This window comes from Somniosus microcephalus, chromosome 7 (assembly GCF_052327205.1).
Source record: "Somniosus microcephalus isolate GS21.2 chromosome 7, FLI_Smic_1.0, whole genome shotgun sequence".
NCBI classification, from domain to species: Eukaryota; Metazoa; Chordata; class Chondrichthyes; order Squaliformes; family Somniosidae; genus Somniosus; species Somniosus microcephalus.
The window spans coordinates 218892694-218914148 of record NC_140993.1 but is presented as its reverse complement, the minus strand read 5'-3'; the positions used below and the strand labels follow the sequence as shown (position 1 = coordinate 218914148).

The following is a 21455-nucleotide window of genomic DNA, read 5'->3' as shown; positions in this document are numbered from 1 at the left end:
GGTGAACCCGGTCTGGCTGGAGTACTGGGACGAATTGGATCCCAGCTACCCGGGCCACGTCCCCTCGTGGAAGTAAGCGGTTGTCTCCTCCACCTCCCGTACGCCGCTGCCATCGACCGCCACCGGCGCCCTGTTCCCCGAGCACCCGAAGATGTGGTGGTCCTCGACGTCCCCTCTCCTACCGATGCTCAGCCCGAGCAGGGCGAGCAGGATTACGCCTCCGTACATTCCGAAATTTCATGCAATAGACATAAAGGCATCTAGCCAGGTTCCCTGGAGACTCGCTGGCTCGGGTGACGTATGGTTGGGTCCCGCGACCTCGACTCACATGGACAATACTCTGAGACGGCTTCATACTTAAATCGAAACTAACTGTTCCTTACTTAGAATTAAATTAAAATAGCCTAACTTAACACTATAAACTTAAACTACTAAAACTATATACATCTGTCGCCCGTCTCCGAGCGGCCAGCCTAATTCCTGCCTGGGCTGTTGCAGGCTGCTCCCTGCGGCGTGGCTGCACTGACCTGCACTTCTGGTCCCTTGCAGTCTGTAGCTGCTAGCTGGGGACCTTTGTCTTCCGACTTCTCTTTAACTCGGGAGGTTGCCCTTTCAAACTGGGGAGCCGGCGACCATGCCTTCCTAGGCTGGGGTGTCCGAGGGGACCTCCTAGGAAGTGCTACTGGTGGGGCTACCCTGGTGAGCGGACCTTTTGCTCGGACCACATTCCTCGCTGGCTGGGGATCTTCTCCCTGGGGTCCCTCCCCTCCCAACCCTGAACTGGGGACCGGTAATCTCCCGCCGCCGGCTGCCGGTGGCTGAGGGTCTCCACCTCCAGGTTCAAAACCTGTGTTGTAGGCAGGGTCATCTGGCTCGGGCTCCTCCTCCGCCCCACCTGAATCCCAGAAGATGGGAGTGGTCTGAACAGGGGGCTGGGTGACTCCTCCCCTGACGCACGCGACTGCGCCTGCTTGCACAGCCTGTGTACTTGAACTTGCTGCGGGCTGGGGATTTTTGACCTCAGACCTTGTCCCAACTGGCTGCTCTTTCTTTTCGGGTTTAAACAACTTACATTGTTTAATATAACTAGCTGCCTGCCAGTAGCCCTGTTCTAAATTCTTTCTCCTTACCAGGGCGGCCTTAAAGGCGGGATCTTGGGCTTGGACCTGCTTTTGCTCCGGGACCAAAGCTACCCCCTGTGTGCCTCCCTTGTCCCGGATTGCTGCTACCAGGCCTGCTCTACAGGGGTCCCAGAACTCGCCTTCCCTGTCCCCCTGCTTGGCCACCTCATCGGTCTTTTGGTTACCCTCCCACGTGGTATGGAGGGATCCTAAATCTATGGCCGAAGGTTTTGACCTTTCCTCAGTCTGCTCGTTCCCTGTGGATCCCATTAAGCTAAATGGGACCTTGTTAGACTGGGGTAAATTGGTCAGCTCTTCCGAATGGACCGCCGTGTTGGAAGCTCCAGTGTCCACCGAATATCTTCCCTGCACCATCTTCACCCCCATCTTAACATAGGGCCTGCTCCTCTCAGCATTTTCGCGGGGACACAGTTCGACAGGCTGCGCTGGTTCTAGTCATTGCGGGGAGTCAGATGGGGCTGAGCGAACTACAACACCGGTGGTGGCAGCTATTTTCCCCTGGCTGGCCAGGAGGAGAGATCGTAGGGACTGTATCGACTCCAGGAGTGGCTCGATTGCAGCGGGAGGGATACCTGGCCCTGCCTTTTGGGCTGGGGCTGGTGAATTCCTCCCCTTATTCTCCTTCCAGGGATTCTTACAATCCTTTCGCCAGTGGCCGTCCTTCCCGCACCCGTAACAGTTCAGCTTATTCTGGGAGGGACGGTTTCCCTCCTGGTGCCACTCTTTCTTATTCTGGCCCCCGGGTTTAACCTCATGGACTTTCCCCTTGGGTTGGGGCGTCTTGATACCCCTTATATTTTTTAATGCTATCGTGAGCTGGCAGGTCACCATTTCCTCGGTGGTCTGGGGGCTACGGGGGTCAAACCAGGCCACAGCCTGGGCTCGGATTTGGGGCAGGCAGTTTGTCATTAGACAACGGAGCCAGTGGGCCAATTGGTCTTGGTCCATCAACATTCGTGCCGGCGTTCCCGGGCACGCCCTCCGGTAGACTGGCCACAGCCTGTCTGTGAACGCCTGCGAGGACTCCCCTGGGAGCAGTACCATTCTTTCTACACGGGCGAATGGGCTGCCGTCATTCATACCCATGGCCTCCAATATCTGATCCCTTAAGTCATTGTATCCCTTCTGCCCCTTCTTACATTCATCTGATAGGGCCTGGAGGAGTTTACCCTCCAGAGAAAACAGCAGCAACTTGGCTTGCTCTGCGTCATCGCAGCCATTAACGCAAGCTGCCTGTTCTATCTCTCTAAAATGCAGTGAGGGGTCTCCCTTTTCGGAAAGCTTGGGGATGTGACTAACCATGGCCCTGAGTTGCTGGGTGCCATGCAGTACCACAAACTGGTTTTGGACGGCTCCTTGTTCGCCGTCATCGCCAGGCGGGCCATACCTCCGTTGTCAGAGGGGGTACACCGGCCCCGGTCCCGGCCTATCTAACGGGGGCTGCTGTACCTCCCCTACCACTTCATCTTCCACCCCCCTATGCTGCCAGACCTCCTGAAAGCTCGGAGCTATGGGTGGTGGCCGTGAAACCTCTGGTTCCCTTGCTGGCTCATCTCTTTGCGCTGCCTGTGGGAGCGTTCTGCTTGGGTTGCCGGTAAAGTCCGACTGGCCTGCCTTTGGGCTGATAAGGCATATCATCCCCTTAGCCCTCACTAAAACCATATTCAAGGTTTCTATCTCTTCCCTACAGGGGCCATGATCTGCTTCCTCAAAGCCTCGGTCGCAAGCCAGCCTATATGCTGCCTTTACTTCTTTAACCTTCTCCTCTCTTGGGTTAGGCGGGCAATTGTGTCCTGTAACCTTATCTCACTACCTCTTGCCTCTCTGACCTGGATCTCCAAACACTGTACCTTGTACCTTGCGCTACCTTTGATTTCGGCGGTCTGGCATTCCAGGCGCTCTATTTTTGCTCTTGTATTATTCTTAACTTCAGCGACCCGGCTCTCCAGGTGCTCTATTTTTGCCTGGTGTTCTTTTGCCATCTGCACTCTTTCTTGGTTTAGCGCCTGAAGCGCCACTATCAATTTCTCCTCTGCTGAAACCTTATCCTGTATCTCTATCTCCTTGTCCTGGATTTCTAGGGCCGCTTTCTTAAGCCTGGCAGCCTGTGCTGCTACAACTCCGTCCAAAAGTAGGACTTGTTTCTTGTAGCACATAAGCCACACTGCTTTCTCTATTGACCCCTTATGTTGTTTACTGGCCGTCCACTGGGCAGCTGCATCTATGTGACGCTCAGCCTGTAATAGGGTGAGTATCCACTTCTTGGTGATATTCACCTTTCTAAACACATAATCGGACAACCTCTCTTCCATTACGGCTCCTTCGTCCGCACCACTGTCTGCTATATTGCACACTGCTGCCGGGGTCCTGCCGCCGGTTGCCATTCTGTAAGGGAGGTTTTTGCTACTTGCTTTGGCCAGTCGGTTATGTCTCCGGCTGCCTTCTCTCTGAGCGGTTCGAATCGCTCACCCCTTGGTTCTGATCCCCGGACTTATTGGCAGATAGCGATATAGACAAACGAGCAGACCAGTGGTTTGGTACAAAGAAAACCAAAATTTATTATCAGGGAAAATAAGATAACAGTACTATACAAAAGGATGATATGAATGCAGTACACTTACACTTAACAGGGGAGGAGAAAATGGCTAAAATGACAATTCAGCAATCCCCTTAACTCCCACCCTCTATACCTAGCTAGATTACCTTGCGATGGGTCAGAAGTATAATGCTCACCGGTCTGAGATGTTGAAAGAAAGCCTTGCTCCTTTGCCCTGTTGCCTGCCGATGTCACGTGGTCCCGCTGTTGCACAGACTTCAGCGTCCAGGTAGAGATACCCCAGTAATTAGAAGGTCTCTGACAGGGTATCCTACCTCTCTGGATGGGCTCTCTTTCGATGGTCTTCCTTGGTTGATGGCGAGGCTGGGCGCAGGAGGCAAGGCGAGAGAGAGAGAATGGCTGCTTGAGAGGCTAGTTATACCCTCCTCAGTAGCCCTTATCTCTATGTTCAATCAGCTTATTCTTTGTATGATTTGGGTGAGCTCGTTTAAAAGAAAAGGTATTGATCTTGGCCCATCGACTTGGATGGCCGGTAATCGGTTCCTTCCGGTTCTGCAACTGCTCTCCTTTGTCCAACAGGTTCTTTGATGGGGGCCAGCCCCGTCTCGATGGTCCCGCTGATTATTTTGATTGTTTGAGCAAACACCTTGATGGCCTTTATGCATAGGTCTGATTGTAATTGGGTTTGTCCCCAATGCATATGCAAAAGTCTTGTCTGGTTTCATGATCTCCTTGCTGCAGACATTGAAATACACAAGCTGTTAGCTTGTCAGGGTCCGAATTGAAACTGACAGGCTTTCGGTCACGAGGTCTGACCGCAGCCATTTTGTTGTGCCCTGGATTTTAAAACTCAGTCCAACCAGGGTCTCTTTTAATTAAATAATCTTCGGGGGGGAACTGCCTGAATTTTGCGAAACTTACACTGGTGCGTACTGTAGGGCTCCACCAGATCTGCCAAGGCATCTGAATCGCATTTTGAGCAAGCCGATGGTTTGCTCTATGATGCTTCTGGTAGAAATGTGGCTCACATTGTACTGCTCCTCAGCTTCGTTTGATGGCCTCCTCATCGGTGTCATTAGCCACTTTTTCAGGGGTTAGCCCTTGTCTCCAAGTAGCCATCCGGAAAGTTGGGTTGGCGGATTGAAGAGCTGAGGCACAGTAGACTGCCGCAGGATGAAGGAGTCATGGCAACTGCCAGGGAACTTGGCGCAAACATGCATAATGTTCTTCCTATGGTTACACACTAGCTGGACGTTAAGGGAGTGGAAGCCCTTGCGCTTGTGCTTGACAAATACTGGGTTGTGATGGGGTGCCCCAATGGCCATATGTGTGCACCCTTGGGAAGCCTGCCATATTTGCAAAGGCAACCGCACGCACAGTTACACTTACTTCATCTGTGGAGAAGTGGATGTAATTGTGCACCTTTGCAAAGATGGCATTGGTAGCCTGCGTTATGCAAGTGTGTGCGGCCGACTGGGAGATGCCGCTGATGTTTGCTGATGATCTCCGGAAGCAAAGAAGTTGAGTGCGGTGGTAACTTTAACAGCCACTGGTAAGGAGTGGCCACCCGCTCCTCTGGGCTCCAGGTCTTGGTGCAGCATTATGCAGATGTCAGCAACTACCTCTTGCGAGAGTCTCAACCTCCGTTGGCACTGCTTCTCACTCATGCTGAGGAAGCTCATCCTCGGCCTGTAAACCCTGTGTTGGGGGTATCTTCTGCGGCGAAGTGCAGCCCTGCACTGATGGCCTCTGCCCTGTGCAGCATCAGGTAGCTGAGGAGAAGGCTGGCGCTCCTGTTGTTGCTACTGCTGTTGCGGCTGCTCTTCCTCCGATTCTGAGGACCAGGATGAGAGGGTATAAATGGTTCCCATCCCGCTGGTATATATCTCAGTTGAGGAATAGCGCTCAGTCACTGTGGCCAGAGGGTATTCCAAGGAGGTTACAGTGCAGATGGATCTCAGCTTAAACACTCACAAGCTCAATAGACCTGCAAAATGTGTTCCAAAACCTTAAAACACAAAGTTCTGTCATCTGAAAGTCAGCCATGTTGCACATCCGCTTTTCCGCTGCAGGAGCAGCTGTCAACAATTCAGATCTTTGCTGAACCCGGCACAATCAGCTGGAGTGTTTGTCGCACGACGGGCAACATGCTGAAATTCTTTTTTAAATGGCAAAAGCCAGTTAAAAAGGGATTATGTAGGCAGTTAACAAGCTGTTAACTGCCTTAAGTGCCTCTCCCGCTGTTTGGTGTCGGGTCTGATCGGGATTCGCAGACCCGACACTTTGCAAAGTTGCGTGGAGGTGGGATGGCGGTGGGTTAGCAACCCGCCGTCAATCATTTGGATTTTTACTCCCGACCCGCCTCCAAACCCGTCCTCTGAGCACCAGCAAAATCACGGCCTTTGTCTCTTCCACAGTAACGATGCTGTTAAATTCCCCACTAAAAGTTAGACCCAAGGGATTAGGTGTAACTGGGGTTTTGACAGCGTTATTACTGCTAAGCAAATGTTAAGGGCCTGGAAAACTAATTTTAATTTTGTGCAGTGTGAAATTTGTCCAATTTAATAAAAATTAAAATTTTTAAGAAACTTTTCAAAAACATTTTTTTTTCTTTTTAAAGTTTGTCCATCTTTATTGCAGGTTTGCCTTTTCACCATGTGAGAGCCCCCACTTTTCTTTTCCTCTTTAACTATTTTGAAAAGTTAGAATTTTAAGAGCTTACTCACTTCCTTGTTTGCTGTCTGTGAGAATTCTGCCTTTTGATTGGCTGCTTAGACTGTCTGTTGACGTCACAGCAGTTCGAACAAGAGGATCCCCACTGCAGTCCGCTGAATTGAATTGAATTAAAGGTCGGAAAACCCAAGGTTCTCGACACAGGGATTGCAAGATCCTTGTGCGGAGCGTACTTCGGGGCCAGCAGCGAACGCCTTTTGCTTTGCTGCTGACCGCAAATTCCGGGCCTTAAAATATTGGTTGTTGAAATTATTTGCAAATTCTTCATTATTCCCCATTCTCTGAAGTTTTTGATAGGGGCCACCATCTGCATTTGCTTTCAATATGGTGCAAAATGTACAGAGGCCTTTATTATTGTTGATGCCCATGGATTTTCCCTGTCCACAAAACATAATGGGCCAGAAATTCGGGTCGGAGGCTTCCCGCAGGTGCAAGCCCCCGACCTGCACTTACCTAGCATGCCTGCCGTTGTGTTGTGGGCCCGCATGGGATTCCGATCCTGGGCCTCCTCCAGCTGCCGGCGCGCAGTGCTTGCATATCCCAGGGGCGTAGTTAGTTTGAAGCGTCCCCTGCCAATCGTAGCAGGGAATCTCCATTCATAAATTTGACAGGAATTTTTTTTTTTTTAAATCACATTTTTAAAATAACTATAAATTACATAAAATAACTATTTTAAACAATAATTTAAATTTTTGAAAAAATTAATTACAGTTTTTAACGGGGCTAAAAATAAACTTACCTTTCTTTAAAGTATTTAAAAATAATAAACCTGTGGAAAAAATGTTTTAATTTTACTTAATTCACCATTTACCTTGTTAAAAGCCGGCCTTGCGACTGCTTTTTTTTATGCGCAGCTGCTAGAGCCTTACCCTCCCGGAGAAACCTGTATATAAAAAATAAAAAAAAATCGGAAGTTCCAGGCGTACACGCTGCCTCTCTGGCGCACGCGTTTGACCTCCGAACTCCTTCCTTCAAGGGAACAGAAGTTCTGGTTTCCAGCGCATGCACAGTGCATGCCCGAAACCGGCACTTTTGTTGGCCCTATGCGTGAGTACACAGCACGTACTCACCCGTGGGGACCTGAATTTCTGGCCCACAATACCAGCAGTTACAACAATTGTCCGGCTTCTCAGCACACTCCAAGTGAGACTGTAGACTAAAGGATATAATCCAGGAGAACATTGCTAATGGGTCCCACCTGGTACAACCAGCATTAACCTGTTCTATTCCATCTGTTATAAGTTCGTCCCAAACTATTGGTGCTACCGTCCTGCCCAGCACAGCCATCCATTTACTATTGGCAGTAAATATAGCACTAACTCTAGATACAGTGATAAATTCAATTGAAAAGTCAACATCTAGCATTGACTGTATCAATCATTGTACCCATGAGAAGCAGACTTACCGTCATCGCTCTGAGAACTTTTTTGATACTGAGTGGCACTGCAACTCTTCATTGTCTTCAAAGCATCCAGCTCACAAGCAGCAATACTTAGGATGGACTAGCACCAATTAACCCTACTGGCATTGTCCCGTCCTGGGATTCAACTGCTATTGCTGGAGATTGATGGCACCTGGAAATTGGTATTGCTATACTGGAGAAGTTAAAGATTTGCTAGAAAGTTACAAATGTACTAACAGAACCTCCAGTCCATTCCTGGATTGACATTGATGGCTGGAACCTCCCACCATGGGATCACCTGCCCATTTCCATGCCTATACAGGTACCACAACAGCAATGTTTAAAGGTTTCAGTCAGGGAACTAGGGCAACATACCACCATGGGGAAAGTCATCCTAGACCAGGGCCTGGACTGTGGTTTTGACCACAAATGCCCTGTGCAACCAAATTCAGCTCCATCTCTGCAGAAATGAGCCTTTTCATTATGGATGCAGATGGATGGCCACTTGAGACACTTCATGGCTATGTTGAAGAGGATCATCATTGATGCTTGGGTTCAAGAGACCTGATGTGCCTCAATGAATCCGAGACTCGACGTTAACGGAGCAAAGCAAGGCTTTTATTAACTAAGAAAGTAATACACAGTGGAGAAGTGTCTCCCATCCAAAGATCTGCTGCACTGCCTGTGAGGCAGTGCAGCCTGCTTAAGTAGTGGCCAGGTATGGGCGGAGCCCTACACACAATACAGTACCGGTGGGGAAATGAAACTGAAACTAAACTAAACACAGAGAATACAGTGCCTGAGAACACAGAGAATACAGTGCCTGATGAACGGCATATTTCATCACATTCACCCCTTCTATAGATTTAGTCTGTGCGGGGGTTTGATAGTCCTCTGTGACCGACGTGGTGCCGCGGGTGTCGGCTGGGTGTCCCCGGTGGCCTCCTGGGTCTCTGCCGGGGGCGCCGCCAGGGTTGTTGAAGGGGTAGTTGGTGGGGGCACCGTTGGTCGATGTTCTTCCGGGGGTGATGAAAGAGTAGTGGGTGGGTAAGAGTTGCTGTGATTGCTGTTGTTGTCGTTGTTGTCGTTACCGGCTGGGGCGACGTCTTTTATGGACACGGTGTCCTCCCTTCCGTCGGCGTGCCGGACATACGCGTATTGGGGGTTGGCGTGGAGTAGGTGCACTGACTCCACGAGAGGGTCCGTCTTGTGGCCGCTCACATGCCTTCGTACAAATACCGGACCTGGGGTGGAGAGCCATGACGGCATGGATACACCTGAGGTGGATTTCCGGGGAAAGACAAACATTCGTTCATGAGGCGTGGCAGTACACAATAGCGACCGTATCGAATGGAGCACATCTGGGAGGACTTCCTGCCAGCGGGAGATAGGGAGGCCCTTGGTCCTTAGAGCTAGAGTGACTGCTTTCCATACTGTCCCGTTCTCTCGCTCCACCTGGCCGTTACCCTGGGGGTTGTAGCTGGTTGTACGGCTCGTGGCGATCCCCCTGGACAGCATGTACTGGCGTAGCTCTTCACTCATGAAGGACGCCCCCCCTATCCGTGTGGATGTAGCTCGGCATACAGAACAGGCTGTTGAGGCATTTAATGACCGTGGCGCTGGTCATGTCTGGGCAGGGGAAGGCGAATGGGAAATGGGAGTATTCGTCCACAATGTTCAGGAAGTAAACATTGCGGTTGACTGACGGGAGGGGGCCCTTGAAATCTAAGCTGAGCCGCTCAAAGGGCCGTGTAGCTTTGATTAAGTGGGCTCTATCTGGGCGGTAGAACCGAGGCTTGCACTCAGCGCAAGTGCGGCAGTTCCTGGTCAGAGACCGAACTTCCTCAATCGAGTAGGGTAAGTTGCGGGACTTTATGAAGTGGAACAGCCGCGTGACCCCTGGGTGGCAGAGGTCGTTGTGGAGCGTCTGTAGCCGATCCCCGGTGGCGCTGGCACACATCCCTCGTGAGAGGGCGTCGGGGGATTCGTTAAGGGCCCCTGGCCGGTAAATGATGTCATACTCGAAGGTGGAGAGCTCGATCCGCCACCTGAGAATCTTATCATTTTTAATCTTCCCCTTCTGTTTATTATTAAACGTAAACGCTACCGACCGTTGGTCGGTAAGCAGGGTGAAGCGTTTGCCGGCTAGGTAGTGGCACCAGTGGCGCACTGCCTCCACGATGGCTTGGGCCTCCTTTTCCACGGAGGAGTGTCTGATCTCGGGCCCTTGGAGGGTCCTCGAGAAGAAAGCTATGGGCCGTCCCGCCTGGTTGAGGGTGGCCGCCAAGGCAAAGTCAGACGCATCACTTTCCACTTGAAAGGGAGTGTTCTCGTCCACTGCCTGTAGCGTGGCCCGCTCAATATCCTGCTTAATGCTTTTGAAGGCGGCGTGGGCCTCAGCAGAGAGCAGAAAAGAGGATGCTTTCAAGAGGGGGCGGGCTTTGTCGGAGTAGTTGGGGACCCATTGGGAATAATAAGAAAATAACTCCAGGCACCTTTTCAGGGCTTTGTGAGTGTTGGGCAGGGGCAGCTCCCGTAGGGGGCGCAATCGGTTGGGGTCTGGTCCGATTTCCCCATTCTCCACCACGCTGCCTAGTATGCAGAGGCGCGTGGTGTTGAAAACGCACTTGTCCTCGTTGTAAGTGAGGTTGAGTTTTTGTGCGGTTTTCAGGAACCTCTCGAGGTTCGAGTCGTGATCCTGCTGGTTGTGACCGCAGATGGTGACGTTGTCGAGGTAGGGGAAGGTTGCCTGCAAGTGGTGGTCATCGACCATGCGGTCCATCTCCCTCTGGAAGACCGAGACCCCATTCGTCACCCCAAAAGGGACTCTGGGGAATTGGTAGAGGCGTCCGTTCGCCTCGAAGGCGGTGTACGGGCGGTCCTCTGGTCTGATAGGGAGCTGGTGGTACGCTGACTTGAGGTCGATGGTGGAGAACACCCGGTATTGGGCAATTTGGTTCACCATTTCTGATATGCGGGGTAGCGGGTAGGCGTCTAGTTGGGTGTACATGTTGATCGTTTGGCTATAGTCGATCACCATCCGTTTCTTCTCGCTACCCCTCACCACTACCACTTGGGCGCGCCACGGGCTGTTGCTGCATTCAATGACGCGCTCCCTCAGCAGCCTGTCCACCTCGGTCGCGATAAACCGCCTGTCCTCCCAGCTGTACCTCCTGCTTTTGGTCGCTATTGGCCGGCAGTTGGGAGTAAGGTTCGCGAATAGCGAAGGCAGCTTTACCTTCAGGGTAGCCAGACCGCACACTGTGAGGGGCGGCTAGGACCCACCGTAATTGAGCGTGATGCTTTGGTGGTGGCACTGGAAATCCAGGCCCACGATCACGCTCGCATATAGATTCTTCATGATTAGCAATTTAAAATTATCGTATACAGTTCCGTTAACGGACAATTGTACCGCGCAGTAACCCATAACGGTCGATGTCTGGGTTTTATCAGCCATAGAGATGGTGCCCCGAGCAGGGACCACCGTTAGAGAGAGTTGTTGTGCTAGTTCAGGGTGGATAAAACTCTCCGTGCTTCCACTGTCAATTAAACATTTAACCCCGCACCCGTTTACCTCGATGTCCACCATTGATTTGGATAGCGGGTGCGGTCTGGTCTGGTCCACTGTGACCGATGCTACTGTAGGGCCCTGATCGAGACAAGATGGCGTCCACGCTGTCTGCTCACAAAATGGCGGACCCCACGAGGTCGGGCAAGATGGCGTCCAAGATGGCCGCTCCCACGGCGCACACGCGGCGGTGGCGGGTTTTCCAGCGGGGTTCCCTCTGCACACCTTCCCGAAGTGCCCCTTCTTACCGCACTTGAAGCAGGTGGTGCCTTTCGCCGGGCACAGGTTTCTGGTGTGCTTCGGCTGCCCGCAGAAGTAGCAGTTGGGGCCCCGACGCGTCGCGGGTGTCGTAGGGCTTCTGGGGGGAGAGCAGGGCCCCGACGGTGTCGGGCTGTCGGGCGGGGAAGATGCCTTCCAAGATGGCGGCGCCCTTGGTGCACACGTGACGGCGTGGGCGGCGCGGGCTGAAGAGTAGGCGTCCGAGTTTCTCTGGGCCACATCCAGGGATCGCGCTGTGTCCACAGCCTGTTTCAGGTCTAATCCCATTTTTTCCAGTAGTCTCTGCCGGATGTAAGTGGAACTGAGGCCTGTGATAAAGGCATCACGAACAAGCTCGTCAGTGTACACTGCGGCTTTTACATCTTGGCACTTGCAGTCTTTGCCAAGCGTTTTCAGGGTGACTAGGAACTCATCCAACGATTCCCCAGGTCGCTGTGCGCGAGTAGCGAGCAGATGCCTAGCGTACACCTCATTCGTAGGCTGCTGGTAATGCGCCTTTAGGATGTCGCAGGTGGCCGGGTACGTGTCGGCGTCTTGGATGAGGGGATAAACCCGGTGGCTTACCCAATTCCGCAGGATTCTGAGTTTCATACTTTCGGCGTCCGTAGCGCCTGTGATGGCTACGGAATTGTCCAGGAAGAATTCCATACACTTAAACCAGTGTCCGAAGTGTGCCAATGCGTCCGAAGCATGCTGGTCCAAATCCAAACGTTCGGGTTTCAAGAGTTGATCCATTGCGTTGAAAATTTAGTTAATAAAATTGATGTGCCTCAATGAATCCGAGACTCGACGTTAACGGAGCAAAGCAAGGCTTTTATTAACTAAGAAAGTAATACACAGTGGAGAAGTGTCTCCCATCCAAAGATCTGCTGCACTGCCTGTGAGGCAGTGCAGCCTGCTTAAGTAGTGGCCAGGTATTGGCGGAGCCCTACACACAATACAGTACCGGTGGGGAAATGAAACTGAAACTAAACTAAACACAGAGAATACAGTGCCTGATGAACGGTGTAAAGTCTGTGGGTTGTGCAGTTAATAAATACACAGACTTCAGAAGTAACAAACAAACAGGTCTTTACTATTCGAAGGTCCGGGCGAATCTGCCCAATAACTCCTGGCACAACACTTATATACTGGTGTGGTCACTATCGGTATTACAGTATACAGAAGCCAAACAAATAGTGCCACACCTAAAGTAGTTCCCTTAAAGGTGAACGGTTACATTCAATAGTTCCCTTAAAGATAGATGGGTACATACACTACAAACGGCATATTTCATCACAAGACCATCGGTATTATGTCCGTGTATAATTGAGACACGGATGGCAGGAGTTGATTATAACAAGTCTTTACTGAATGGAGACAACCTGGAAACTGAAACTACAGAAGCCTGCTAGGGCCTTTTATACAGGGGTGGTCACTACCAGTACTGCAGTCTGAGACCAGTTATTCCCTTAAAGGTACATACACAACAATCGGGATGGCCTACCCTCTACATTTTTGTGCTGTGATTTGGTCTTATCTGAGGAACCCTTGACAGATAGATAAACTGGCAGCCAAGACTACCTGTTGCTTGTGGTAATCAAGCAGGTGCATCCAAGTCAGGATGGGATAGCTTTTATTCAAAAATGTTCATGGTCCCCAAAGCATTGGGAGCCTACTGTCCCATCCTCAATCTTGCAGCACTGAACAAGTTCCTAAACAAGGGACAGTTGACGGTACAAAAATTAGTTGGTTATTTAGGCAGTTGGGTAAATTTTGCAAGCTGCTGCTCTGCCAGCAGCTGGGGCCTCACAAAATTTATACTGGAAGTCCAGGAGACTGGCCGACTGTAATCGATGCAAAGGATGCCTACTTTTATGTTGTCATGCATAGGTATCTCAGGTTCAGTTTTCAGGGTTGCAGCTACTAATGTAATGCTTGTATGTCTCATAGTGTCTATGAAATGTCTATATGTCGTTAGGAAGCACCTTGACGCATTGCTTCCACGTTTATCTAATTGTTGCGAGACCGCTCAGATAACAGTCCAAAAAATACCATATTTGAGGAATCCAGTTTCATCGTGAGTTATGCAAGTCTAATCAACAATCAAGGCCTTATGTTGCAAAAAAGTTGTTTTGCGCTCAAACCAGTTTGCAGTCCTTCAGAGGTTGGTGTCTTCACAAGGGATCAAATAGCACAGCAGAACACTGCTTTTGTGTTCTTGTTCTGAATATGGCAGTCATCTTTGTTATTCCAAATACTGAACAGTTTTATGAGATCTCTCCAATTGAACCTGCTCTGTCAGTAGCCTCTCTGCAGGTTGCTCATGTAAGCTTCTGCTGTGGAGCTGAGAAACTGTTCTCAAGAGTGTTTTGTTAAAGCCACCAACTTCTCAAATGACCCTGGTGATGGATACTTTCCTGTTTGGATGGGAAACTCACCTATAGGGTAAGTGGGCTCAGGACAAGTGGACCACAGGCCATTCTAGCTGGTACATCAAGAGGGTTGATTTGTGAACGCTACATTTAGCCCTCAGGTACTTTCAGACTCGGGTTTAAGGCAAGTCAACCATGCTCTCAATTGCTTGTTAATCCACACGCATGAGTGAAAGATCTATATGTAGGTAGCCAAGAATATTTCAGACTTGAAGTTACCCATTGATAGATATCTTTGTGTCACCAGTTAGTCATCAGTTCCTGTGTTTCTGCTCAAGGACAGAGGATAAGTCAGCCTGGAGACTTAAATACCTGCAACATCTTGTTGACTTATGACTGAATCACAGCTCTATCCATGCTTATATGACGATGAAATTCTTGAACCCCTTTGCTTCAAATTCATGTAAAGAACACCCTCTGTGGCTAATCTAAAAATTAGATCCAGATTAATGACCTTTGGTACCAAACTGGTACTGTCAATTAGTTTTACACAAATTATTGTAATTTTTTTCAGCATTTGTAATCTGATATACCTGTCATGGAAGACCACACATGTGATGCCTCTGGTTTCAGCACATAGGGTTAATGACCAGGTACTGGTCATTGATCAACTAATTAGCATACTAATGGTCTGGTACGTTGGATGCACCCAGGTTTCGCACCAAAGGTAGTATCCATTTTCTTATAGGTCAAAAACCCCTTTTATTCTTTCCTTCAAATTGGTGCTACAAATGGGGTTCCATGGTATAGATTACTATAGGTCTCTAGTATACTGCGTGAACTGTACCAAAACTTTGTCAATCACATCAACTATTTGTTTTGCATTGTCTGAATGTACTTGTTGCATAAACCATGGCTTTCCTACAAATATTTTGCATTCCTACCATTTAGCTGGAAGAAATTTTCGTGGTCAGTTATAGGTCATCCACAGCTTCCTGGATATTCCTGAAATAGTGTCCATTAATGGAGCATATGGGGTAACCCACATAATTTTTCTAAACACTACTGTTTGGAATTAGCAGCAGTTAAATAAATCTTGTTTGGTATTTATTTTCTGGTGGCTGAGGTGTTTTCTCCACCCCCACAAGGGCTTCCTTGCTCCTTGTCCTGAGGTATAACTTGGTTAGTCATTAGTGGTGTGTGGAAGATGGAATGGGGGGTTAAATTGGCTAACCCCCGAAAACGGGTGTGGGTATCGCGGTACACAATTATCTCGTGCCCGTTCATTGCATTGCAGACAATACGTTAAATGATTGCTAGGTGCAGCCCACGCTCCCCGTGCTGTTCATTGGCTGCATGCATCAGCAGGGGGCCTGATATTGCAAGTGGCTAGCGCTGCTTAAAGGCAGAGGAGCATTGTGGCTGCAAAATCTGGTGGGAATTTTTAAAAAAGTGAATCTGGGCTGTAATACTTTGAGCAATGGCTGAACATACAAGGTTTCCTGACAATGCACTGGATGTCTTAGTGCAAGACGTGCAGAGAAGGAGAGACATCCTGTATACACAGGAGGGCAGGAGGCACTCCAGACATATGCTCAGCAGGCAGTAGGAAGAAGTAGCGACAGAGGTCAATACCAGGAGTGCTGCTCCAAGAACATGGATGCAGTGCAGGAAGAGGTTTAATGATCTTACACGAGTTGCCAAGGTGAGTGAGTTCATCTCCAATGGCATATCCGACCAACTGCACCACTAGCCTCATCCACTGCTCAATTCTCTACACACCTATCACCCACCTACCAACAATCTCTATCAATCAATACTCAACCCTTCAATTCATATGCTTTACCTCACCCTCACACACTTAGCACTGTTACAAGCCTCGCACTCACAGCTCACACGTACTGGCAGCTATTCAACCATGACAGCCACATCATCCTAACATATTGCAGGACACTCAATGACACATTTCTCTCTTGCAGGAGAAGGTGGCGCATAAGAAGAGGCAGCAGGAAAGAATTGGAGGAGGACAAGTGTGCCTGCATGTTTAACCCCCATGACAGTGCTGGCCATTACGGAAAAGGATATCACTGATGCCGTAGCCACTGGAGGGATTCATGATGAGGGTATCTGCATACCTAATCCTCCTTCTCTCTTCCCACTTCTTCCTCGTCCCACAATCTCATTTGACTCACAAATTGCAGATGGTGTAAGTACACACTTCTTACTTTCTCCTCTCCCCTCAACACAACCCAACCCTTGTCACTTTTTCATTTCAGATGCCCAAAAACTGGAACCTTCCCAGTCAGACGAGGAAAAGGAAGAAGATAATGAAGATGAAGAGACACCGTCACTCGATCTTACAGTTGCAGCCACCAGCTCAGAGACTAACACTATGTATATTTTAGAGGCTAGGATAGAGGAGGTATTGCAGTAGTGCGACACTAGGCACAAGTGTGCAGGAGCCAGGGTGGGGGGAAAAGATAGCGCAAGTGCCACCTCGCCAGAGGGTGAGGTCACACACTAGTTCTGCTGCATAGGACTCAGATGAGGACTTTGATATGCCAGGCTACAGAAGAAGGCTGATGGGTGTACATAACCAAATACTTGGTGCACTGGAAAGGCTTACAGAAAGCCTACGCACAATGTCAAGGTGCATGGTGGAATCCAACTTGGATCAGTGCTGGGGCTTCAGCTGTTTACAATCTATATTAATGACTTGGATGAAGGGACCGAGTGTAATGTAGCTAAATTTACTGATGATACAAAGATAGGTGGGAAAGCAAGTTGTGAAGAGGACACAAATAATCTGTAAAGGAATATAGATAGGTTAAGTGAGTAGGCAAAAAATTGGCAGATGTAGTATAATGTGGGAAAATGTGAAATTATCCACTTTGGTAGGAAAAATAAAAAAGCAAAATTATTATTTAAATGGAGGGAGACTACAAAATGCTGCAGTACAGAGGGATCTGAGGGTCCTTGTACATGAAACACAAAAAACTAGCATGCAGGTACATCAAATAATTAGGAAGGCAAATGGAATGTTGCCCTTTATTGCAAGGGGGATGGAGTATAAAAGTAGGGAAGTCTTACTACAACTGTACAGGGCACTGGTGAGACCACACCTGGAGTACTGAGTAGAGTTTTGGTCTCCTTATTTAAGGAGGGATATACTTGCATTGGAGGCAGTTCAGAGAAGGTTCACTAGGTTGATTCCTGAGATGAAGGGGTTGCCTTATGAAGAAAGGTTGAGCAGGTTGGGCCTATACTCATTGGAGTTTAGAAGAATGAGAGGGGACCTTATTGAAACATTTAAGATTCTGAGGGGGCTTGACAGGGTAGATGCATGGGGGAATGTAGAACTAGGGGGCATAGTTTCAGAATAAGGGGTCGCCCATTTAAAACGGAGATGAGGAGGAATTTCTTCTCTCAAAGGGTCGTGAATCTTTGGAACTCTCTACCCCAGAGAGCTGTGAAGGCTGGATCATTGAATATATTTAAGGTGGAGATAGATTTTTGAATGATAAGGGAGTCAAGGGTTATGGGGGGGCGGGCAGAAAAGTGGAGTTGAGGCCAAGCCAGATCAGCCATGATCTTATCAAATGGCGGAGCAGGCTCGAGGGGTCAAATGCTCCTATTTCTTATGTTCTTCCTATTTCACTTCCTTCTACTCTTCCCCATCTTCCTCGTGCTCCTGCTCCTCAGCTTCTCGCCTGATATATGGTAGCAAGGGTTGTTCCCTCATAATGGCAAGGTTGTGCAGCATGCAGCATATTACTACAAATTTTCATACCCTCTCAGCTGAGTACTGCAGGGCTCCTCCAGAGCGGTTCAGGCAGCGGAAGCGTTGCTTGTGGATGCCGATGGTGTGCTCTATAATGTTCCTTGTGGCAGCATGGCTCTCATTGTAGGCCTGCTGTGCATGTGTGCATGGGTTCCGGACCAGAGTCATGAGCCATGTCACGAGTGGACAACCCTTGTCGCCCAGTAGCCAACCTTTGACTTGCTGTGGTGGGTCAAATAGAGTTGAAACAGAAAACTGCTGCAGAATGAAGGAATCGTGACAGCTGCCAGGATATCGGGCATTCGCCTGCACGATGCGCTGCCTGTGGTTGCACATCAGCTGCACATTGATGGAGTGGAATTCCTTTTGGTTCATGAAAATGGCCGAGTTTAGATGAGGCATATGCAAGGCATGCAGTAAATGGCACCCTGCACATGGGGAAGCCTGCAATCCGTACAAACCCTTGTACCTGCTCCGCCTGCTTCTCTCTGGCAAGAGGGAATGAGATTAAACTGTTTCTCTATATTGAGAGCCTCAGTGACATCCCTTATGCAGCAGTGTACTGCAAACTGTGAGATGTTGCTTATATCTCCAGCAGCAGCCTGGAAGGAGCCAGATGCATAAAAATTAAGAGCCACAGTCAGTACTGTCCTTGTCCTACTTTGAGGCTGCAGTTGTGGCTGCAGCAGTTGACAGATTTAATTCACCACCTTTTTTGTGAACTGAAGACATCTCATGCACTGGTCGTCGCTGAAGCTGAGGTAAGAAAATTGCTCCCTAAAGACCCTCGGTGGATATGGCCTCTTGCTGAGAGCCCTTCTCCCACTCCTCCTCCTCCCTCTTCTAGCAGCTTGTCCTGCTCTGCGTGGCCTCTCTTCATTCTCCCAGTCAAGCTCAATTCCCAGAGGAAGCCCTACTAGGCCACCCTTGTCTGGAAGAAACTTGTTTCAGCACAAGCTTTTAAATGAACATAAAAGTACTTCAGCACCAGCCAGACCACTCCCTGTAGACTATTCAAACTTTCGGCACGTATTGCTAAAGGATAGCTTGTAAAACATGTACCATTGCTCAAGCAGCCAGAAGAAATAATCCAGCAACTAACCTGTAAGTAGTTCATGATCCTTTTAAATAGCGCTGATGGTGGGGTGGAGGGGTCCTTTATTCCATTTAATGTCATGTTCAGTTGTGCAAGGTTAAGACAGGGCGTTGGCTGGACTGTGCAGTTGGAAAATGTCAGTGCTGGCATCAAATCAGCGTTGCACAGTGATTCGCACCATGAACTGTCTGCTCTGCATGCTGCCAGCACTTGTTAAGTGCACGAACGCAATCTCCTTTACCAAGATGATTGCACATCTTGGACCCTATTTTTGAGCATTAGGTGGCAGCATAGCACCTAAAAAATGGGCGTTACACAGCCCAATTTAGTCCATGTTATGTAGAAGAAGGAAATATTGCCTACATTGTAGGATCTTCCTTCTTCTAGTCAGCATCCTGCACACACTGTACCTGACTGTCCCCCCTGCCCTTCCTGGGAATACAGATAATTAATATCTTTTATGTTTCAGATGTCCCTGTGGGCAAATACAAACTGAGTAGTCTTGTAAAAGATGGCTCCTGGGCTGACAGATCCATACTGAGCTCAAAAAGCAAAATATTGTAGATGCTGAGAATCTGAACAGAAAACAGAAAATGCTGGAAACACTCAGCAGGTCATTGATCTGAAATGTTGACCCTACCTCCATCTCTCCAGCATTTTCTGTTTTTAATCCTTACTGAGTTCTCTCCATTGCAACTCCCTCCTTGGCCATGAATTTTCCTCCAGTCTCCTGTCCTGGGCTGCTTAAGATTCCTGCCCATAATAGTGAGTGCATTTTTAGTTCCATCTACAAGTTTATGGGTACCTGTTAAGAGCACGTTACCCATCCCCAACACAGCTTGTTCTGTGTTTTTACTGTGCTGTTTTAAACAGCAGGTCCTCTACTCATATTTGATTTCCCTGACTCCTCTGCCGTCAGGATTGTGTTGTTCCACTGGACGACACTGTCTGCCACGCCTGCTGTGACTCTGCCACTCAATCATATCAGGTTTAAGATAACCTGTTCCAGCCTACGGTGCTCGTTTCCCCACCTACTGCTGCTACCTGCTGAGCTTCAGTATGAGAAAAGATTAGTGGGTAACATAAAAGGGAACCCAAAAACCTTTTTTAAACATATAAAAAGTGAAAGGATAGTTCAAGGAAGGGTGGGGCCGATGAGAGACCAAAAAGGAGATCTTCTTATTGATATGCCACATAAAGTAATGAGATGACTATGGATGTTCAGCTTTTCACTTCTAATTGCTCTTTTTTATAATGAAGTATGAAGAAGGGGCAAATTGTCAGCATCAGCCATGAGATTCCACCACACTGTCCATTTCAGTCCTACAGAGATTTTCAAAAGCACTGGAAAAATATGGTGAGACAACAAGACCTTTGACTTTTATTTCAGAAAATTAGTACTTAATTTGGTTTAATCGTGTATTGCATAAAATGAAAATTGTTCATTTATTTTTAAACAATGTTGGGTCATGCTGTTCCGAAGGCACCCAAATAACATGGTGGCAAAAAAGTTTCATATAACCATGTTACGCACAGCAAATGGCCAGGAAAACTAGTGTTGATGGACCATGTGCAAAATTCACAAGTACAACTGGTTATGCACACACGATCAACATCATGTCAAGTATGTTTTTATTTAAAACAAGATAAAAGCTCATAAAACAAACTTTCAAGGGCAGTGACCAAATTAATTTCTTGGACAGGCAACCAATTTTGTGCGCCTGTTTGAATAGTCAAATTGTCTGTTATAGTTGCTATAAAATAACAACAATTCGTGGAGTGGATATTTCCCTGAAATGTACATTTTGAATAACCAGAAGATATTCTATTATGCAACCATGGCTGAATACAGCAACACTGGAAAAATGACCCCATTTAAAACAAAAATACTGAGGTAGATTTTCAACGTGTCACTCGGGCGTAAAACTGGTGTTGCGGATCGGCTGTCCATTATAGCAACCATCCAATTTTCATTCCCGTTGAAATCAATATGCCGCAAATCCACAACGCCAGTTTTAAGTCCAGGTGGTGAATTGAAAATCTACTCCACTAAGTTAATTCATTTCCACACCTCATATTCAGTAGTGTGAGAAAGTAACCTTCATTTCCTCCAGTAGGACATTTGTGACTGAGTGCAAAATTTGAATGTTTATTGCACTTATAAATTTGTTTTGTCCATTTTGATCTTTTGTGAAATCTCATTTGTTTTTCTTTTGTTTATATTCTACCTTCCATAGGTAAGATGGGAGAGTGGTGCCTGTTCCTTTAAGAGATTTCAGGTCTTAAGAATGCAGGCTTTTTGCCTCAAAGCCACTGTGGAGCTGCACAGCTGATCTATACAATCAGTAAGACAAGTGCTGCTGTAGCACTACATGTTCATCCAACTGAATTTTCAAGTTACTGATGGTTTCCAGTCTGTATCCAGCGATGCAAAATGTTAGTTGCTTCCGTCAGAACACTCCTGTGCCGGCCTCCTGAGTTCCACCTTTATGACCTGCAACTTGTCCAAAACATCACCACCTACATTCTATCCTACACTCAGT

The 21455-nt window shown here is 48.3% G+C and overlaps 1 protein-coding gene across 1 annotated transcript in view; it reads left to right on the top strand.

Annotated features, from left to right (window-relative positions):
- The window catches only part of c7h18orf63 (chromosome 7 C18orf63 homolog), a 93777-nt gene that overhangs the window by 69486 nt on the left and 2836 nt on the right, over positions 1-21455 (top strand). Inside the window, exon 8 of the mRNA XM_085993986.1 lies at positions 20173-20269. Coding sequence (XP_085850112.1) covers positions 20173-20269 — 97 coding nt within the window. The remainder of the gene's footprint in view (positions 1-20172; positions 20270-21455) is intronic.